Below are 16852 nucleotides of genomic sequence, written 5' to 3' on the forward strand. Positions count from 1 at the left end.
AGAGGAAATAAAGTTGTAAACAAGCTGTGAGCCAATTAAAAGTCTCGGTGATTATGTTTCGTATTTATTAAAACAAAATATCCGCTCTGTTTATTTGGACCCTTGAACGCACCTCGGGTGTATTAAAGTGCTTTATAAATGCTGTCAGCGGGCGACACGCTGGCAGTTCAGTAATAAACACCACATTCATACACTTTTATTTTCTCTTTAAGGCGCGCTGCTGTCGACTTATTCCAATGGGAAGAAGCAAACTAGTGATCTGCAGGCATGCCATCGTTGTTTCCCACTGTTCCTCTCCGGCTATGTCATGCCTTTACGTCTACACTTCCATCTGCTGCACCGTATTGTAAATTTAGAAAATTTTAACGCATATTTTAAAAATTTCTTTCCTTTTCTTTTTTTTAGATTTTACTGTCTACTTTGCCTTTGCCGCCGCCTCCTCCTCGCAGAAGAGGCTGGATCTGTTTACCTGGCTTGGGCTTCGTCCAGACTTTGATCCGTGATGGTCATAATTTGCTGTAAAATGTCTCCAATGTCCTGTTTTCTGCCGTCGCCGTCCGTTCCTCCGGTGCCTTCCTGCATATGCTGCGGCAGGCCGGGGTGCCCTGCCATGCCTACCCCCGTGTGAGAGTGCATCAACCTCGGCTGCTCGTCCATCTCTTCTTCTTCTTCTTATCTAATTCTCTGTGGCGCTTCTCTCGCTGCTGAAATCCTGCAAAAATACATATAAAGAAAAAGAGGAGGGGGAAAAAAAAAATATCCCGGTGGTGTTTTAGTATCTGCGCCGCGCACCCGGTTCTTCCTCGCAGGGGCTTTTTTGTGGCGCTCGCCCGCACACAGAGGGCTGTCGGAGGGGGGAAAGCGGAGCTACGAGTCCTCCTCCTGCTCTGCTCTCTCTCTCTCTGGCTGTGTCTCTCTCAGCTGGTCGGAGCTGAATGTGAAATCTGATCTGAACTGCTGCTGCTGCCTTCACTGGAGTAGGCTGTGCGTAAAAAGAGCCAGGCTGCTGCTTTCTACTACTAACATCAGCCAGGACGCGTTTTCAGTCATCCAAAACCCGCTCTTTCTTCCTGCCAAATTACAAAAAAGTATCTGTGAGGAATAAGAAGAAGTGTGGGTTTATTTCACTCACTCCATCCTCTTGCTTTTGTCATGTACAGTACAGGCAGGCAGCAGCACAGCAGAGAGGAGCGTGAGAGTCAGACTCCGCCTACGCGACATGATTGGGAATATAAGACCATTTAGCCCCACCTTGAGGTGCCTCTCATGAAACGTCGATCATTGGACTGTAAAGGTGGGATGTGGGATGCAGAGGAGAAGCTGGGAGATGTGGCTTGCCGCTGCCTTACAAGCAGGGAGACGCTACGGAGTGATGAATAGAGCCCGAACCCCAAATAAATAACAGAGGCTGACACCAGAGGTCTGCTTTAGTCTCCCCCTTCTGACCCCAGCATGAGAGCATTTCATTCACATGCAGTGCCAAGATGTAAGGTGCACTAATCAAAACTACTGGCCAGCCCTTTCATTTAATATAATTATTGGACAGATAATGCGACTGGAGATTTATGGCTGGAAAAATCCATCCGCTGATGAGACACTTTATGAGAAACACCTTTAAAGTCCATGTAAAGGAAATTCAGAGATACTATACATGTTAGAAAATAACATAATAGCTGAAAAGACTGTGAATTAGGGCTGTGTGTTGGCAAGAATCTGGAGTTATGTATCGCGATAAGTTACGATTCACTATGTTGCAATATATTGCGATATTGTAAACAAGGTGATGTGTTAGGGCTGTGACGATTACCGCAGTGCCATGGTCACGTGATGCCTTCTGCGGGGTTGAGCTCCTTACTGTCGTCACTGCAAATTTTGTTGAAGGGTCAATCTCATGTTGAGATCAATGCATGGATCTAGTAAGACATCTATGGATCAGCGCTGTCACACACAAGTCAGGAACACAGCCTCTGATTAGTCAATGAACTCAACCCAAAGCATCTTGGGATTGCCAGTGGATGGCTAACGACGTGCAAAAAACAAAAAAAAGATAGATTACTATTATAAAGATAAATAGTTCAAGGCTGGATTACAAAGCTTCTGAGAGGGATATGATTGCAGAGCTGATGTTGTAAAGGCCCACATTAGCATTAGCTTAATGTTAGCCTCTCCCGCTCAGCTTACCTCAGCGCTCCATCATAGACGAGACTTTTCTTGGTGTTGAGAAGCTGCAGCCTTTATTAAGTGACGCACTGTAACATCTTGCCGAAACCGGTCGGGAGAAGAGCGAAAACATCTTCTCCATCAAGAAAAGCCTTCAGTGCCATCGCTTCTCGCTGTCATCACACCTAAAGCCACACCAGTAGCTGCCAGTAGTTCCTCTAAGGATGCTGATTGGCTGCACCACTTTTGGTGTGGATGCAGCAAACAACTTTAAGCCTGGCAAGATGGATTCTCACGTGATCGCAAATCCAGCTGCCTCACAAGGTAAGAGGGACTTTGCCTCTCTATAAACTAGAGCACATAAGCATTTAGCATTAGCAGTGCAAGTGATGAGGAAACTGCTTTAAGTAGCCTCGTTCGTTTTGTTTACCTGACACAAGCGAGCCAACTCACGAAAGACTCCCCCATCTCATGAAAGATCGCCCACCCCCGTCATGAATGAAACTTTTTGCGACTTTTTTTTGTTAAAATCAGCCCGGCAGTTACCGCTCACTTCAGTTCAACAACAATAATAATAACCAATAATACAGAGGGAAAAAATATCATCCCGTTGCAGACTGAGAGGAATGAGTTGTTTCTCAGATAGGTCACTGTCCTCTGGCTCTGGTGGCTCAAGCATGTCTATATAAGTACAATAAAGCTGCCTCAAGACAGAGCATCCACTTTTCAGGTCATAGTGGTATTTGACACTTGAGACAGTGTTTCAGGGCAATAAAACCTGCTCATCTTTTGTTATATATGTAATTGTTTATAATATATACTGTTGAATGCTAAAAGAATGCTGTCATCACTCAATACCGACCAATACTGTGGCAGCAATCAAGCCAAATGGACCAATTACAAGACCCCACCTGTTTACCATTACACACACACACACTGATGGGGAGAGAGATAGAACTGAAGCAAATGACAAATATCAAGCAACAAATGACTCAGGGTCGTAACAATACTTGGCAATTTTTTTAATCATTCAAATATGGCTGAGTGTTTTACAACACACATTTCTGTGGTGTGACACACTCAGAACCCATATTTATTATCGCTTCACATGGACTTTAATATGTTCCATTTTGACCTCCTATTGTATTATAAGCAGAATCTCAGAGTCAAACATGCTTTTTTTTTGTTGTCGCAGCAGTAGGCAGTGGAACATCGACTTTGTTCATTCATTTTCAGGTATGTTCCAGGGCTCCGCTTGGCTGACTTTGGCAGGGTCCTCCTAATGTAAGGCGGTGACCCATGTTGCGCAGCCAAGCAGCAAGGCCCGAGTGTGTCTGGCCAGGCTGAAAAGTGCCCTTCAGGCCCAGTGCTGCCTCACTGCCGCTGCTCCCCTCCACCACTGAGAGCCATTCACAGGGAAGAGAGGAGGTGGAGGAGGGGTGAAAGAAAAAAAAGCTTCAGTGTGGAACTCAAGTATGAACAGTGCTGTGCAAATCATCAGCCTGGATGTATACATGTGTGACACACATAATAAGGAACGCATGTAAATGCTTTAAAGTGCCACAGTGTTTTATTGTGAGCAGCCTCAAATCAAACCAGAGTAAAACGAGATGTTGATGACTGCTACCTGCGACTGTTTCCCCGCTGCGAATTCATTCTGACATAAAAATTTTGCGCTGTAAACGAAGGCCATCTGAACAATGCACTGGTCAGAATTCAGTGAAATGAAAAACACATTTGACTTTGAAGATTTAGCCTAAAGCCTTTGAAAGCCCCTTAAGTATTTCTTGAAAACGTTAAAGGTGTGCTATGGAGTTTTCTTGTAAACAAAACAAGTTTATGTTTACATTCACTGTCACTCACCAAAACACTATGTATGTATCCTTGAGGTCTAACAAACGTGTTGAATGCTTTTCCTTCCTCATAAACATTTATAATACAGCTTTAGATTAATTTGAAATCTGCATTGTTTACATCCATGTTTATTTGTTAGCAGTCTTATACCCTTTTTTTCTCCATGGCAACAGCATTGCCAAAGGTGGGAGGTACCTAAGTACAAATACTTTGTGGTTGTACTTAAGTATATTTTCCAGGTATCTGTACTTTACTTGAGTATTTATTTTTCTGACACTTTTTTACTTTTACCCTCTACCTTTTAATGCAAATATTTGCACTTTTAACTCCTGACCTATTCAAAAGAGGCTTGTTACTTCTGCTTTAATACATTTGAGAGGAAATAATAATTATTTTATTTTGCATTATTCTGCACCTCATTCCCAACATCAAGACTGATTTCAAACAAAATGGATGGAACAATAACACATAGAAAAGATGATTCCTTGGTGTATCCATCAGTGCATATAACGCACGACATAACAGACGTAACAACAAAAAAATTATGTAACAAGACAGAAAAGATGCAACAGCATGAAAAATAATGTAACAAACAAAAAAATCCATTACACAACAAAAGTGACGCAAAAACATGAAAATCGATGTGAAATGATGGAAAAGAGATAACAAGACAAAAAATGACGTCACACCACAACCCTTCAAATTTCACTACAATTTTGTTTTAATCTGTTATTCTTTTGGCTTTATGGAGCTCAACAGTGACTGGCCACTTCTTCAGCTGCTCCAGGTCTGGACATGAATTTCCCATGCATTCACTCCACTGACATTTCAATAAATCCTTATATAAAGAGTTTTAAGCCTGCAGCCAAGCCACCCAGCTACAAGATGAATTGTGACCATACAAGCATTTGATTCAGAGTTTATATATACATATATATATATATATATATATATATGTATATATATATATATATATATACATATATATATATATATATATATTATTTGAAAACGGAAAAAGGCAAATGACTGTGTACATAATTATTTCGAGAGTGGAGAAACTACTCATCCCATAATCCACTGCGAATGATACAGCTTCTTCTTAAATTGTACTAATGCCGTTATTATAGTGTATATACTGTTAAAACATGTCATATCTTGTGTTTTCAACAATGGATGTTAAATCTGCCACTGTTTAAGTAGAAAAATACTGCGACTTTAAAATTGTGTATTTTAACAGAATTTATTGTAGATACGGAAAGAGTCTGGGAAGGGGTGAGGATACTACACCAAATGGCAATGGAAACTATGCCGTGTGCACCATATTACACTGAGGTTGCCTCATCTGAAGAAGATGGCGACAGTTTATCGCTTTACACGGAATCAACCACAGCTCATCACACAATCACCATTCTGTTCTTACCTGTCAAAATAAAAGCCCCAGACTGTGTCACTGCTCTACCAGCTGCTTGATCAGTGTGGTGTTGATGTAATTGGTAGCTCTCAAACTAGGTTCCGTTGTTGGTTTATGAACATGGCGAAATTATTCTACATTTGGCCTTTTTTGGAATTATTGATCACATATTATACACTTGTTAAAATTAATGCATAAATGTAATAATTGTATATTTGGCAACACTGTGCCATTATCACTGTAAACTGCGTATGTTCAGTGTGAGAAGTGAAAGCTTGACAGGCATAGCAACAGCAACTAAGGAGGGCGGGGCTTAGCAAAGGGTCAATTATTGTAAGAATTTGATTCAGATTATTGCACAGGAGTGCATGGCATAATTGTACTCCAACTGTGGCCCATCCAATTTAAGAGACAAAAAAACTAATACAGAAAATTCTCATTTAAAAATAACCCAAACTGTTCCAACTGGCAGAGAACTGTGTGCTTGTGCGTCATAGTAAGAAGCCTATTGAGTAAATAGGAGAAAATAGGTTTGCAGGGTCTTTAAATGACAAAATGAATTTCCTAATTTGAGCTTGAAGAGCTCAGACATTTTGCAGCACAGTTTTGAGATGCCAGCACATGTAAATGCATCAGTTCTGAAATTCTGATAAGTGACAGGTTGTATTTTTACCACTCAGAATACAATAAAAGCCACTATTCTACCATCTTATTAAGGCTGTTCCATAGTAAAAGCTCTCCTGATTGATATTAAACTATTTAAAAATCAACAAGCTGCAGATTTTTCTTCCTCACAATCCAAGATATACAACTGGGACGCACCCATTGGAATTCCTCTGTACAACTATTAGCATATTTGAGTTTGAGGTGTAGTGGCAGTGACATCTTCCCAAGCCTCAGGTGGAGCTGCAGTGCGATCCTGGAGCTAGGTACTCTCCCTGTAGGAGCTCCCGCGAAGCACCGGCTATGTAAATTGGGAGCAGAATATGTATGATGGATAATGGTAAGTGTGGTAAGTTTCTCTGCCATCTGCTCAGTAGTAGAATAATGAGAATACCTGAGGGGGTCTCTGTTACACCAACATCCATATGACTCCCCAACATCTGCTAAGTTACGTTAGCAGGGCATTTAGGAATCTAAATATATGCTGATACTTTCAGGCTACATGGCAAGAAAAACAAATCACAGAGCTGGCAGTGATCTTCATCCATTCATTGCCTGGCTGATGTATGATCAGACACTCACTAGTGATAAAACAGGAAACGCTCATAGATGTCCTGTAAAATGCTTAATTTGCAGCAGAGATGATAAGCAATATATTATGGAGCGTGTCGCTGAATGCATGAATTTTCCATGCCAGAGTACCGTCCTCACTGGTGGGATTCTGTGATACCGTCACAGTTATTAAAAGTAACAAAGGCAGAGTCTAACAGCAGTGGCAAATATAACGCCCAGGTGTGGGACAGAACAGCAGCTTTGGCCCTCACACCTCTGCGCTGTAGATCCTCCAGGGCTACTGTGTAGCAGACAAAACCTTCAAAGACTTGAAATAAACCATATACAGTTGGGAAACCCACACAAAGGGCTTAGATGTAAGTTTGACTCATATATAAACCCCCTTGTTCTCCATTTTATTGTGCACTGTTGTAAAAATATGTATTTATTTATATTTTTATTATTTTTCTAACTTCTTTTATGTTTCCTTTTTTTTCCTCTCACTTTTTTATTATTTTATTTTTTATTTATTTTTTATATTTAGGTTCTGTTTGCAGTGCGAATATTTTCTCATACCTCCTTTTTTTCATTAGATACAAGTTTATTTAATCCATTATCCTTTTACAGGGTTCTGCACAGTTTATACATTGTTTTGTTTTTGTCTTCTTGTGATGTATTGCTGTATACATTGAGGAGTTTGTAATTAGCATATTTAAAAATGATAATAAAACTATAGATCTCATGAAAAGAAATAAAACAGCTAAACAAAGTGTGCTTATCAGTGGCTTTATATTAGATTTTGAAGCAGCAAGCAACTATTTACATGTAAAAATACATTAGAGCAGTGGTTCCCAAAGTGCCCACTGGTGGGCCATGAGGGTCCTGCTGGCATGCCTTGAGAGGTCATTGAAAAAATTGATCAATAAAGTTTTTTAAGTTTTAACTTACCATTAAATATGTATGACTGATTTAAATTACACGTTATCATCATTTATTTACCTAGTTTAACAGGTGTTACACTGTATTTGGTGACCAGTAACATATACACCAGGACTTATCTTATATATTGTTACTGGTACGATTAGTCACATTTATTGATCAGAGTTGCGATTACACATTTAGGTGGGCTGTATAAGAGTTTCAGATTTTAAATTGGGTCTTAGCATTCTTCAGCTCACAAATGGCTGCATCAGAGTAATGTCGGTCTGAGCAGAAAAATTATTAACAGGTTGGGAAAATTTTGATAGGTTACGTTAGGACACCCTTTAACTTGATTTTGCGGGTTAATGTTACCTAAGCAACTACTTAGGTAACGTTAAGTTACTTAAACAGCATATTATGTAGTCGGCAGCAAACAAGAGTTATCTCTTTTCTATGGCTCTGCTCAAAACAAGCATCCATTGTACACATTTATGTTAAAGAGGGAGAAGAAGATGATGCAGATATTTTGACTGTGATTGGTCAAAAGACTTGTGACGTCTCACCAAAGGGTTTTTTTTTGTGTGTGAATAAGATCACAACATTACAGCAGCTTTCTGCTGTCTCTCCAGTCTATGGGACACAAAATTAAAAGAAGAAAAATCTTTGTATATACATGATTCATGTGAATGATATATTTTTATTCAAAACGGCCGTTTCGACTGGTTTGCAGGTTTGTATTTGTCTTAAGTGTCATTGTTTCTGAACATCCATAACTAAGGATAAATATCCTGTGACATAAGCTCCATGCAGGCAGGCTTAGCAGATTTTTTCTTTCTCTGATGAAAAAAACCTAAATGAATAGAATGTTTTACATTTAATTAATTCATTTGAGATGATGAGTCACACTCCACACTGTTTCTACACTGTGCTCAGGCTCAGAGATAGTAAAACAGTACTGTGTGGGCCTACTTTTTCAACACAGAAAATTGATCAGTAGTCAATTCGGAGATCGATAAACAATCAGATTGATATACACACTCAGTAACAGCACTGGTATCAATAAAATCTTATCAGTTCCCATCCTTCCTTACTTAACTATGTATTTGTCAGTTTATTTGAACTCAATTTATGTACTCAGTTTAACTAATGAGTCATATTTGATCCTTCATACACAGATTGTGTTTGGAACAACCAAACATTTCATAGATTTAAATTCAGTATTTGAGAGAGAAGAGACTGAGAGAGCCATCTGAAGCTCTATAAATGTGTTGGTCATGTAAATGAGTGCCCTACAAAATTGATATCTCACAGCTTTGCAATCATGTGTTTGAAAACTAAGTCAGACATTCAACAGGCCTGATATCTACACACAGGAAAAAAGCGCAGAGGGCGGCTGGAGGACAGGACGAGCAGCCAGAGGTGGGCTGGTTTCCATGGCACCTGAGAGAAAGACCTCTCTACTCCAGGCCCCGGGTCACACCATGTGATGAGGTTGTGAAGATAAATCCTCCCTTTCATCCTGCGCGGCTTTTGGCCTGTGTGGAGGCAGCTCTAATGGAACGGATTCATACACATAACCCTGTCTTTGATTCTAATACGTTTGGACGGAGAGACGAATGCATGGGAGCTCCATGTCCGCTCTGTTTTCAAACATACAACACTGCATATATGTAGAGCAGTGACTGATGAAAAGAAAGCTGGAGGAAGCAGGAGGTGACACTTCAGTTACAGTATTACCTGTTTTTTATGTAAATTAAAGAATCTCTTGCTTCTGTGCAACACTACCAATGAGTCACCATGGCTGCAAGTGAGATTAGTGACCTGGCAATAAGCAACAGTAGCTGCTGTACTAATCTCTGTGAACAGGTATCTGCATATGAATGCAGAATCTGTAGGCAAGTGACAAGATTTTTGTATTGAAGTGCAATGGTTTACATTTGTAGTCTGAGTAGTATTGACCAATCACACCACATCCTCATACCCACACGACAGAAATATACAACATTACCAGGGAACAGTACCAGCATCGACAACTCACCGGACCTTCCATGTTACATAAATCATCATGTCATTGTGTGACCGGTAAAACATTTATTAAAAATATATAAATTCACAGGTGTGGGTTCAGGTAATGAATGGCAGTTGATGAGAACAATAATAAAACACATACAAGAAAGTAATGTTTTTGTTTTCTTAGAGAAATCAGAAATGAAAATGATTGTGCAGTATTTTTACATTTATATCCGCTAATACAGTAATATCAAGTCTAATTAGCTGCCAGGGTTTTATTGTGAAAGGCTACAGCACAACCTTTGACCTCACATTCTGTCAAACAGTGTGAGGTCACAATCTGATCTGACAGTGATGTAGGCTAGCTGATAGCTAAAATGGATGACATAAAAGCAAAAATAGCCAACAGACCGTAGCCATCAAATTGTAGAAAACGGCCAAGTTGGATGCTTGGGAGGAATTTGGCGCAGTCAAAGGTTGTGAGGATAAAGTTGTCAGTGACTTTGCTGCTTGTAAAAAGTACCACCAAGTAGGCTCGTTGTCACTATGAAAACACATTAACACCTGCAGGAGCAGAGGCGCAACACCAGTTGACTTGACTCAGAGATAATTGTGGGTTGGTTCAGCTTTGCAGGTGCGGGTCGGGCGGGTTTGCAAAACTGGACTCGTGCAGGACTCTGGGTTACGTTGCTAAACAGTTGCAGTTTGGGTAGGGTTAGCCGTAAAAAAATAGTCAGGTAGGTTTAGAAAAAGGTTTTGGTTGGGATTGAAATAAGTATGATACATACATCACGTGAACAAAGTGATGTGACAGAGGTCATATACATAATAAAACTTAAATAACTTAAAACTTGATAATAATAACTCCACCTTGACTTATTGTTTCACCAAGACTAGGTGAAAGTCAAGTTTTTTCTCATCCATCCCAACTGCTACTATAACCACTAAAAGTCACTACTAAACAATAAATGGAAATATGATGATTAGCTGTTAGCAATTTGACCTAGATGCTCTATTTTCTTTGTGAGGACAGGCTGACCAATCATGTCATGGCGATATTTTATCCTGTGCAGAGAGGAAAAGAGGTGAAACATATTGGTCGAAATGAAATCTCAGATCCCGCTGGCTATTGTCTGATGACAATTCAGCTGAAAATAGCGAATGGGTTCCGAGATTTCTGCTTTACGAGATGCTTTCTTTTCATGCCAGAATATAGAATGTGACTTGGAGACTCTGAGATGTAGAAATTAGCCCCATGCCTAACAATCTCTTAAAAGACCAGTGTATGGGAGTTAAGGGACGTCAACAACAACAATGAACTGTAACTGGACCTCGCCGGCTCGCAGACTGCCAAGCAGTCGCCACACTTTCCCCATCCAACGGCACACAGTTGCCACTAAACTTGTAATAAATGTGAAAGGCCACAGCGAGAGCCTGTGTTGGGTTTGTCTGTTCTGGGCCACTGTAGAGACAGAAACATGGCGGCCTCCATGGAAGATGACGTGTGCTTTCTGTAAATAGAAAGGGCTCATTCTAAAATACTGAAAACACAATTATTCTTACTTTCAGGTGATTATACACTAATGAAAACATACTTGTGAATATTATACTCCATCTCTAGATATAGAACTGTAAATCGTTCACAGTGGACCTTTAAGGTTTTTTATATTAGCGTATGATACATTCCCGTGGAGACATGGAAGAGACAATCAATTGGTCTGCCTGTATAGTCATTTATTCTTTAGTACAAACCATTAAGTCTTTTATGGATGCAGATGATGTGATGGACAGCAAGAGGTTTGAAGGCTTTATATTGGATCACTTAAAAATAAAATGTACAGTTTTTTTTTTTACTGCCCAGTAAGTCATCACAGCTGAGCAGAAAATAGAGTCTTTGAATTCTTGGTTTTGCAGGTTTTTAGCTGCCGTGTGTGAGCGAGCGCTACACGAAGATCCATGGGACAAGCTGGTTTTGAGCAGCGTGAGCGCCAGCGGAGTACATTCAGGGAGGAGGTCTGAATGGATCAATACATCACAGAACAAAGGGGAACTGTGCTTCAGCAGGGGCCCCAGAACAAGACAGGCCCATTGCTCAACCACTGTCACAGCAGTGTATCACAGGCATCTCACATGCATCTCACAGAACAAGGATAAAGACAGATGTGAGTGCGGGTGGATAAACTGTGGAAACTTGGGACTCAACCAGCAGATAGACAGATAAACTACTCTGTGGCAAACACAACCACTTTAGCTAACATAACTGTGTTCTGTGACTGTTTATTATTACAAAATTAAGAATTTATTGTTGTAGAATTGAAGTGTTTAAACCAGGGGTTTGCAACTTTTACAATCTGGAACTATTTAATTCTCTCTTTTCCCTGAAGACTTCTTTTTTTTATTTGACATCCTAGCTTAAAGAGACTCGAGAAGACTAACCTCTGTCAAAATTTGGACGAAAAAAGGCACCGAGCCATAGACATAGGCTATGATGCACATTTTAGTTTACAAAATATTAAAACTTATTTTTAAAGCCATAAGGAGCCACTGTAGTGTGGCTTAGGAACCAGACCTGGCTCTGGAGCCGCAGGTTACTGACCCCTGGTTTAAGCCAAGGTTGGGCATTAACACCTTGGTAATGCATTAGTAGTGTGATTACTTTTATTAAGTTACAAATAACATAAGGTATTACTACTCCAAATCGGGTGTTACTGTTTGTTGTAAGTGACTAATCCTACTAATGGTGTATTACTTTGACACATTGGAGATCTGCTTGTTTGCTCATTTACCAGGATTTGGACAAGACAGGTATGAGATTCATCTGTGTGCTGTGGAAAGACGTTTTGGGACGTTTTAGCTTGGAGGTGTGAGGAGGCAGCTAAGGGGAACTCCAGAGTTGTCTTCTGTTATGCCTTTGCAGCTGGCTGGTGAAAGTTTGCCAGTGCCAGGGTTCAGAGGGTTACTTCAGAAATGTGTCCTGATACAGTTACAAATGACCTTTTAAAATATGTAGTCAGTAATGTAATCTAAGTGTCACAATATTAAGGTAATGTAACTTGATTACTTTCCCTTACCTTTGGATTACCTCAATATAAAATAAGGTGAAATTTTTTATCCTAATATAGTATTTTTAGGGCTGCAACTAACAATTATTTTCATCATCAATTAATCTTAAATGTGAATATTTCCTGGTTTCTTTACTCCTCTCTGACAGTGAGCTCAATATTTTTGAGTCATGGTCCAAACAAGACATTTGAGGATGTCATCTTGAACATTTTATGGACCAAACAGCTAATCGATTAATGGAGAAGATGATGGACTGATTAATTGATGATGAACAATTTCACCATTTTCATACTGAGGTCATCCAAAAGTAATCAAGTTACATTACTTCAATTGTGTGATACGTGGGCTACTTTACTGGCTACGTCTTTTAACAGGTAATTATTAACTGTATTAGAATACATTTTTTAAAGTAACCCTCCCAAACCTGGTATTAACTATGATCAGGTCATAATTTGGAGATCAAAAGCAAAACCTGAGGAAAAAAAGATGCATTTGAATTATCTTTACTTCATATTAAAGCTAATACTTCTGAACCAGTCCCGTGCATCTACATGATGATTGTTGGATTTTCTGTTTCGAAAAGTTCTGGAAGTAAAGAAATGTGTGTTTCACACGCTAATAGACGATTTGACAAAAGCTTTATTTGAACCCTATGAATCATACCAAGGCCTTAAACTGTCTCAAAGTGTATAATTAGAAATACAGAGCAGTAACTCACATTTATAATGAAATACCTTAGATCATAGGAATTAACTGACAAAGAATTTCTCTTTTTAGTGCCTGATCAGTGCTTTTCCACCTGACCAATCCTTAATGTGATAGATACAATGTCAACCCGTCACATAAAGGTTACTGACAGTCTAGTTACCCTTCACACACCAGTAGCCCTCAGCCTGCCCTTTCTCTCATTCATTTTAAGACATCTCTCTTTTTTTTCTTTTCTACCTGTCATATTTCTTACAACACTGTTTACCCCTCATGTCAGCGCTGGTCCGGCATGTTTTCATGATCGCTCATCCTCTAACCGGTGAGCTGTTATAAAAGGGAAAAGATCTCTTACGTGAACTTCGAGGAGACCCCTCTTTTCTTGTTAATCCAACCTGTTTAATGTTTGTGCTGCTGCTGGGCTGCTGGAGACTTAAATGAAGCTATAATCAAACCCCATGATAAATTAAGAGGCAAGCGTTGACTCAGCGTTTTGTTGCCCTAGCGATCCATTGACCCTGAGGGCCGGCAGCGAGAAAATTGAGAAATGCTCGTTTTAATGCCTATCCAATATATACGGCATCTACCTCGAGATGGGGCTGTGCAATCAACCACTAATCCATTAGACAGAGATGTTTTTCAAAGATTGACGCGTTATTGTGCTGCTGTCTGCACTGGCTCACGTTCAAGGTTAACCTTTTAGAGACGCCTGATTGTTGCTAGAAGGTTAAACAACACATTAACATGCATTAAAATATTAAATTATGGCTCCATTTACTATATGAGAGAAAAACAACAACATAAAAAAGGCTTTTAAAATTATGAAGGCAATTGATAAAGTGGGTGGCGAGCGCAGGCGTTTACTCTGGGGGGGAAAACGGGGGTTGTGGAAGTGAGATGGTTTTCAAATGGGCAGAGCGGGTGCAGTTCTGGCAGAATGAGGGCTTCCTTTATTGCCGGGTTAATGAACTGATGGTGAGGTCAAGTATTGAAGCCTTTGCAATTAAGGTGACTTTTCCCATAAGAGCTGGTCAATACGCGGGGTAAAAACAAATTGAAACAGCCACCTCTCCCGCTGGCATTTTATTCGGGTGTTTGCAGCCACGTGCGCCGCAGCAGAGCCTCTCAGAAATAGCTACAGTCTGTGGCGGCGGTGGTTACATATGGGATACATCTATCTTCCAGCAAGAGCAAACCCACACTGCAGGAGGCCGGAGAGAAGCCCGTCTCTGTTACAGTGTATTGACAGTGGGAGGACTCTGAGTAAGTGATGCCTCCTGTCGGCTTGAGTGAAATACAACCTCCACCTTGTTCCACAGGATAAGCAATTAACTAATCTGAGCAGTACAGTAGAGCCACGGCGGCAGCACGTGCTCCTTCCCTATCTCGTCCATTTAAGTAATTTAAAGGCTTGCAGAGGCTGTCCCCTTTCTAAACATTATAACGGAGCAATCCCATCATGTGTGTCTTCACCCGAGCTGTCCCATCTCATGCCATCTCCTGTCAAAGGTCTCTGACTGACAGGGTTTGCTTTTTAAAGGGCTAGTTCGGATTATTTGAAGTGTCTTTGCATGAGGCACTAATTCATTGTCAGTATATTATACCATACATTTTAACTCCAGCACGGTTCTGATGATAGTTAAAATAAAAATGAACGACACAAGGCCATTAAATAAGGAATTTAAATATTACCACAAGGGTCAGCTTTTTTTAATGTCAGTGGTATAAACCTAGGAAACACTTTGCACATCTATTAAACAAGACAGGTGCGCTGGAGAGAGAAGACCAACTGTCGAACTTCATCAGGCCTGATGAAGGTCTAGTACCGAAACGTCGCAAATAAATGACGTATTGCAAGTTTGACAGTGTGCAGGGGTCCTTTTGCAATTTTTTAGTGGTATAAACCTGACATTGGACAACTTGTTTGTGTCATCATTGTGGCCTCTGCTATATGTGTCCCTGGGAAACAACAACAACCTCCAAGATAGCAACCTAAATGCTGAAAATGGCAAAGTAGCACCTGGGATGCTAATGCTAGGAACATAAATAAGCTAGCAGTTGTTTTTCTTTTTTGGTAATATAGTCATTTTAATGCCATGGCTTGCCTCCCGACGTGCAAATGTTCCACTAAAACAAGTCGCCCCTAGTTGTGATTGGTTTAGACAAATACAAACAAGTCAGAGCATTTTCCATTATAACAGAATTGTAATGTGTGGAGCAAGACCTTTCTCCAGAGCTGTGGAGATGTAGCTACGCAAGAGTACTTACCTTGCAAGGCAGCTGGATTCGCGAGATCACATGAGAATTGATCTTGCCAGGGTTTAAGTTATCCGTTTGTGTCCGCACCAGTCATCAATCTGGTGCAACCAGTCAGTATCCTAGGAGGGACTACTGGCAGCTATGGTCATGGTTTTAGGTGTGACGACAGCGAAAAGCATCCATGGAGGTCACTGTGACCTCACAATGCATTTTTGGGCAATGTTGGTGATTGCAAAGGGGTTACATCCACATATTCTTTTTAGATTGTCTGGCAGAGATCTGCACTCTATACTGAGTTACCTCTTCTAATATAGTGGATGATAGCAAAGTAATTTGTGGAAAATATTCTAAATATAGCAAACACTATATATATAGGTTTTTTAGATGGGTATTTTTTGCTGCTGGCTGTAACTGCTTCTCCAAACTGGGAGCGTGCTGACCGCCATCTACTGTATACATATACACTGACTACCTCATATAATAGCACTTCACATAATCCAAACTATCCCTTTAAAGGTCTCACAGCGCACCAAGTTCAAATCACTTTGTGCAGTGCCAACAGTGGCCAGGGTTAGGATTCACATATCTGAAGCTGCAGCGAGGTTTGGAGAAGGAAGAAAGATGAGCTCAGAGGGGGGATGGAGCAAGGAGAAGGAGAGATGGAAACGATGAGGAAGAGGGTGTGGGGGGGGGGGGGCAGACAGAAAGACAGAGAAGGAAGAGAGAGAGAGGAGACCCTGTCACTTGGAATCAGCATCACGGAGCAGGTGAAGAGAGATAAATGTCAAAGGACTCTCGGCGAAATAAAACAACAACTCGCCCGCACTCATCCAGGCAAGCACAAGTCAGCCACAGTTCGTGAGTCTCCTGGCCTCTGGTCTAAATAGACACACGGAGACACAGCAGAGAGAAAAAATCCATAAGTCTGAATGCAAAGATGAATCGAAAATAGAGGGCAGAGGGCTTGACTAATATGGACTTATTTAATGTCAGCAATTCAATAGCTTAACCCTAATTATCATCCCTGCCAGGCTTGAGCCAGGAGGGGATCATGTGATCGCCTCTGTGAGTTAGTACAGCTTGTCCAGAGCTGATCTTGAATATTACTGCACAGTTCATCCTATTTTTTTTGTGTGTGTATTCATTCATAAGTGTGTACTGAAGGACCTCCCTGTTTCAGAATTCTTGAAAAATCTTGAAAAATCTTTTTTTAATGACTTTAATGACGTCCTTTTTGGCTGGAGGCATTCT

At 40.4% G+C, this 16852-nt stretch overlaps 1 protein-coding gene across 2 annotated transcripts in view; it reads right to left on the minus strand.

Moving 5' to 3' along the window:
• Positions 1 to 1164, minus strand: part of LOC146323496 (pre-B-cell leukemia transcription factor 1) — a 95332-nt gene extending 94168 nt beyond the window's left edge. For both annotated transcript variants that reach the window (XM_084722478.1, XM_084722477.1), the window contains exon 1: positions 470 to 1164. In XM_084722478.1, coding sequence (XP_084578604.1) covers positions 470 to 657 — 188 coding nt within the window. In that variant the 5' untranslated portion in view covers positions 658 to 1164. The remainder of the gene's footprint in view (positions 1 to 469) is intronic.
• Positions 1165 to 16852: the final 15688 nt, after the last annotated feature.

Source organism: Lutjanus erythropterus, chromosome 7, assembly GCF_056507025.1.
Source record: "Lutjanus erythropterus isolate fLutEry1 chromosome 7, fLutEry1.hap2, whole genome shotgun sequence".
NCBI lineage: Eukaryota > Metazoa > Chordata > Actinopteri > Lutjaniformes > Lutjanidae > Lutjanus > Lutjanus erythropterus.